Below are 6,219 nucleotides of genomic sequence, written 5' to 3'. Positions count from 1 at the left end.
AAAATTAGGGCCATGGAGACGCCCTGTAGCCTACTTGTCAAAGAAACTAGATCCAGTGGCGGCCGGCTGGCCCCCTTGTCTAAGAATGGTGGCAGCCCTGGCAGTCCTGGTCAAAGATGCCTTCAAGTTAACTTTGGGTCAGCCTCTTTGTGTTCGGGCCCCCCACGCTCTTGAGTCTCTCATCAGACAGCCCCCGGATCGGTGGCTCTCGAATGCCCGGATGACTCATTACCAGGCTCTGCTCTTGGACTCTGACCGCATCCAGTTCGGACCCCCCGTCGCTCTCAATCCTGCAACCCTGCTACCCAGCACAGAAGAATCCGACCCGCAGGGCGACCATGACTGTCATCGGGTTCTGGCTGAGGTTTCCGGCACCCGACCAGACCTAAGCGATAAGCCACTGGAGAAGGCAGATCACACTTGGTATACAGATGGGAGCAGCTTCCTCGAAGGGGGACAACGCCGGGCTGGAGCCGCAGTCACCTCAGACAATCAGGTAATATGGGCCAAGCCTTTGCCAGAAGGAACATCCGCACAAAAGGCCGAGCTGATAGCTCTGACGCAGGCCCTGCGGCTGGCAGAAGGTAAGAAGCTAAATGTGTACACGGACAGCCGATACACCTTCGCCACCGTGCACATCCATGGAGAAATTTACAAGAGAAGAGGACTTCTCACATCAGGAGGAAAAGAAATAAAGAACAAGACAGAAATCCTAGCACTACTGGAGGCCTTGTTCCTACCGAAAGAGCTCAGCATAATGCACTGTCCAGGCCACCAGAAAGGAAATCACCCAGAGGCAAGGGGAAACCGCCTAGCCGACCAGACAGCCAGGGACATCTCAGCATAATGCACTGTCCAGGCCACCAGAAAGGAAATCACCCAGAGGCAAGGGGAAACCGCCTAGCCGACCAGACGGCCAAGGACATTGCCTCCAAGAGTCAGGTTCTGACTATGCAAATGGACCCTGAACGCCAGAGACGGGAAGCCATCAGAGACTACACCCCAGAGGACAGAGAGTTACTCGAGAAAATTGGGGCTTTCAACAACCCAGAGACTGGCTACTGGGAGTACCAAGGAAAAACCGTCTTGCCTCAGCGATCGGTGGAAGAGCTCCTGGACGAGCTCCACAAATGGACCCACTTGGGAGTGAACAAGATGAGAAAACTGATTGAGAGGGAAGAAACAATCCTCTATCTGCTAAACAAAGATGCCATCCTACAAAGAATTGTTAAGAACTGTAAGGCCTGTGCCCAGGTAAACTGGGGCAAAAATAAAGCTTCAGGAGGAGTCAGACAAAGAGGCCACAGGCCAGGAGTCCACTGGGAAGTGGACTTTACTGAGGTTAAACCAGGAATGTATGGCTATAAATATTTGTTAGTTTTCATTGACACTTTTTCAGGATGGCCAGAAGCCTACCCGACCAAGCAAGAAACTGCAAGGGTGGTATCCAAGAAGCTATTAGATGACATCTTTCCCCGATTTGGGATGCCACAGGTAATAGGGTCAGATAACGGACCAGCCTTTGTCTCCCAGGTAAGTCAGAAGGTGGCCAGGTTACTGGGGATTGATTGGAAGTTACATTGTGCCTACCGGCCCCAGAGTTCAGGTCAGGTAGAGCGAATGAATAGAACCATTAAGGAGGCTCTAACTAAATTCTCGCTGGCAACTGGCACTAAAGACTGGGTTACTCTGCTGCCTTTGGCATTATACCGGGCCAGGAACACTCCTGGGCCCAGTGGGTTAACTCCGTTTGAAATCCTGTATGGGACCCCTCCCCCTGCAGTTTCCTTCTTAGACCCGGATATCTCTGACTTTGTTGATTCACCTTCCCTCTTTGCTCACCTGAAGGCACTCCAGCTGGCTCACCAGGAGATCTGGAAGCCCCTAGCTGCAGCCTATCAGGATGCTATTGACACTCCTATTGCACCCCACCCCTTCCAGCCCGGGGACGCTGTCTGGGTCCGGAGGCATCAGACTCGGAGCCTAGAACCACGCTGGAAAGGACCATACACTGTCCTCCTCACCACGCCCACAGCTCTCAAGGTCGACGGGGTTGCAGCCTGGGTCCACGCCTCCCACGTTAAGGCAGCCGATCCGGCTCACCAGGAACCCCCCAGAGAAGGACAATGGCAGCTGGCGCGGACTACCAACCCCCTAAAGATAAGACTGGTCAAAGAAAAATGCTAATCATGTTACTCTGGGTACATCTATTTACATATGAGTTTGCTCACAGTAATGAGAGCCCCCATAGAGCTGTGCCAACCACCTGGCAAGTAGTCAATCAAATGGGCATTGTAGTGTTTGAAGTCCATAAAACAGCACCAAAAGATACTTGGTGGCCCACATTATATCCAGATTTGTGCAAGCTAGCTTTAGGGGTATCAGAGCCTTGGGACTTAGAGGGAACCCATGACACTGTAACGGTACCCAAACTGGCGAGTCCTCCTGGGAGACTGGGACTGGATCCATGGGGAGGATGTGGGCCTCCCGAACACCGGGCCATGTTGCGTACCTTAACCTTTTATGTCTGCCCAGGCTTTCACAGGGCTGTATCTTTAAATCCTAAGTGTGGGGGAGGGGGGGATTTCTTCTGCAAAAACTGGGGATGTGAAACCACTGGAGACGCTAGGTGGGGTTCGTCCTCATCATGGGACTATATCACTGTGAAAGCAAATTATTCTCATGGGACTTTTGAGGATTGGAAAACTATTCATAAACAGGCCTGTGAACATGCATGGTGCCACCCCCTTCGCGTAGACTTCACCTCACAAGGTAAAAAGTCAACCCTAAATTGGGACAAAGGATTTACTTGGGGAATCAGACTATACAAGGAAAGGGGAGATGATGGCCTCCTTTTCACAATTAAGAGAAAGATATCTCCCCCACCTGCGGTGGCTATAGGTCCCAATCCAGTTCTAACCAGGGACCTCCCACTTCCTCCCCCTGCACCTCACAGTTCCAGGGATGGAACCCAGGGTCTCCAGGGCCCTGCACCTCCAATACCAGCAGGCACCCCGGACCCTGTAATAGTTCCAGGTCTGACTGAAGCCCCACCCACCTATCCTGGAACAGGTGAAAGGTTCCTAAACCTCGTCAGGGGAGCATTCCAGGCATTAAATCACTCAGAGTCAGATAAATCTAAGAATTGCTGGCTCTGTCTGAACCCGAGCCCCCCTTACTACGAGGGCATAGCCGTCCAGGGAAACTTCTCAGTACTACCAGCGAATTCTGCTGCCCCTCTCGCCTGCACCTCTTCCACACATACACTCACCCTGACCCAGGTTACCTTGACAGGCACCTGCATCGGAAAGGTGCCCACTGGATTTAAACATTGTCTTAAGAATAGCTCCCCCCTTACCCTCCAGGCCGACGCATACCTAGTGCCCCCTAATGGCACCTACTGGGCATGCAGCACGGGACTGACTCCTTGTGTCTCTCTCGCTGTTCTAAATCTAACCCAAGATTTTTGTGTCCTGGTACAGTTATGGCCCAGAATTTATTGGCATGAAGACAGCTATGTATTACAACATTATGAAGAGACACCTACCCCTGTCAGATTCAAGCGAGAGCCTGTGAGCATAACCTTAGCTGTATTATTGGGAGCTGGGGGAATAGCAGCGGGAATCGGGACAGGGGCAACTGCCTTAGTTCGCTCGGACCAGTTTCTGCTCCTTCATGAAGCCATGAACCAGGATCTAATAGCCTTAGAGGAGTCCATAAGAACCCTAAAAGACTCCCTGACTTCTCTCTCTGAGGTAGTGCTACAGAATAGAAGGGGACTAGACCTGCTGTTCCTAAAACAAGGAGGTTTATGTGCAGCCCTGAAGGAGGAATGCTGTTTCTATACAGACCAGACAGGAGTGGTAACTGAGACTCTAGATAAACTAAAAGAAAGACTACAGGAAAGAAAACGTAACTTTGAATCTCAAAGAAGTTGGTTTGAAAAACTATATGATCAATCCCCTTAGTTTACCACGTTAATATCCTCCATAGCAGGCCCGCTTATCCCTTTGCTCTTAATCCTAACCCTGGGACCTTGTGTACTTAATCGACTTGTCCAATTTGTGAAAGAACGGCTGTCTGTAGTGCAGGTGCTAGTCCTCACCAGCCAATACCAGGCACTGAGGACCCAAGACCCAGACATGTTATAATGAGTGAAAGATTCCACTCATATGCCCATAGAAAAAGAGGGGAATGAGAAAATAAAAAGGAAACTAGGTGCCATGAGTGCTCAGGGGCCCACAGCCCACCTGTTAAAAATTGACAAAAACCAGGACCAGCCTTATCAAAAGGCTGCAGGACGGGCAGGCGCCGGTCAAGCTTCACAGATCAAGCCATAAACAAGTTTTATGGATAGAACTCCTGACCACCCTGAGGGCCCGATACCAGGAAATCGAGGGAAAAACACCTGTGCCTCTGAGGTCACCTCCCATTTAGCAATCCCACTTCCCCTTAGCCCCAGCCCTTACCCCATATCTCTGCATACTTTTGAAATTATTGTGTGTGTTTGAATTAACCAATAACTGCGCTTCTGCTTCTGTACCCTGCTTCTGCCTTATAAAAACCCCCTGAACTCAACCTGAGGCGCGCAAGTCCTCCGAGGAGACTTTGTGCCCACAGGTACCTGTGTACTAAATAAACCTCTTGCTGTTGCAACCCAAAGGCTGACTTGTCCTCAGTGGTCTCACTCTTACAATTCAAAAGCCTATATTATATAACTTGAAATGAAAAGGGAAATTCATCTTAGCTAACCATGAAAACCTCTCATAATTTTTCATGATAAACCTGCAATGTGAAAAGAAAGATTGCTGACTGAACTTTAAAAGTGATAAATGCAAGAAAGTATTTCACTTAATTATCAAGACACCCACTTAAGAGTATTTCTCTGCACATTGGTGTGGATTGAGTAGCCTTTAGAAATCCCTGTAAGGACTGTATTTTATGAATGTTTCAGAATTTGAGTGTGAGAATACCAAATAGTGAGTAAGGAAAAGTATCTTTGTGGAAAGAAGTTAGAGACCAATTAGATAAACGCCCACAGAAAGGTTGTAACTTCACTAGGAAATCTTCAAATCAAACTCTATACCACCACTAGCTATATTTCTGAGTGGAATTTAAGAATCATATGTATGGATAGTGAGTCAAGCCATAAGTAGTCAGTATTAAATACTAGAAGTCAATAAAATGATATTCGGTAAAATATTTGCCTTTTGTAAATATGTTTACATCATCTTTTTTATGTGCGTGTATGTAATATGAAACATTCTCTAAATGGAGGACTGAGGACTTACTAATTTTAAGTCCTTGCAGAGGGAAAAGATAAAGAGACCATGTCAGGTTATTAAAGAGTTCTTTCTTAAGTGAATTCACAAATATGATTAAATATGGAACAAAAAGCTTGTTTCTAGGACTATTCCAATTGCTCTGCCTCGACTAGCTTCTTAACCAAACTTAGTTAAACCCCTTAGCATAGATTGCTAAGTCCCTCCTCAACTTGTCCCCACCCCCATCCATCTTCCCCTGGCTCCTGATCTGCTTGACACACACCGGCCCACCCAGGACTCTGATAAGTCAGATCCTGATCATCATGTGTCTAGTCCATTCCCCTGCAGCCTCAACACTTCCAATCTACCCCACCCCACCGTGTCCCATACATTCAAAGATGAATTTTTGAAGACTTATGATTTGATGATAGAACCATGATTTTGCCTTCTAAAATATGTTAACAGGATTAATAAGTAAGCAAAAATTAATACATAATCTGTATTTTCAAAATCATAGACAAAAATGTTAGTAGGTAGACTAAATCACTGATGGGAAAGAAGAGGGAGAAAGGCAGTTAAGGTAGAAAGAGAAATTGTAGTTCATAAGAATGCCACAGTAAATGCTTTAAAGCCAATCACAAGAAACACACAGTAAATACCAGCAGTCCAGAGACTAACACAAAGCAGATGACTGAAGGTAGAGTGAAGTCTCAGCAGAAGGGACAGCAGCACATAGAACCCACAGCAAAAGCTGAAAACTAGAAAGCATTTTTTAACTTTAAAAGAATTTTGTTTATTTTTATTTATTTATTTGTTTTTTATTTTTTGTATTTAGGAAACATTTTATTGTTTTTTTAAAAAAAATTTTTAGAAGCATTTCATTACAGCTTCAACATACTCAATAACAATTTTTGTGTTTTTTATACTTGAAAATTCCTTCCCACTAAAAAAAAAG

The 6,219-nt window shown here is 46.7% G+C and overlaps 1 protein-coding gene across 1 annotated transcript; it reads left to right on the top strand.

Moving 5' to 3' along the window:
* Nucleotides 1–750: 750 nt before the first annotated feature.
* Nucleotides 751–2,271, top strand: LOC108490848. Its single transcript, XM_017798094.2, has 2 exons — nt 751–835; nt 925–2,271. Exons 1-2 carry the CDS (start codon nt 758–760, stop codon nt 2,185–2,187), a joined length of 1,341 nt encoding a protein of 446 aa, XP_017653583.1. The 5' UTR covers nt 751–757; the 3' UTR covers nt 2,188–2,271.
* The last annotated feature ends 3,948 nt before the right edge of the window (nt 2,272–6,219 follow it).

The sequence above is a fragment of the Nannospalax galili genome, unplaced genomic scaffold (assembly GCF_000622305.1).
Source record: "Nannospalax galili isolate Female #2095 unplaced genomic scaffold, S.galili_v1.0 scaffold376, whole genome shotgun sequence".
NCBI classification, from domain to species: Eukaryota; Metazoa; Chordata; class Mammalia; order Rodentia; family Spalacidae; genus Nannospalax; species Nannospalax galili.
This window is presented reverse-complemented; position numbering and strand designations above follow the sequence as displayed.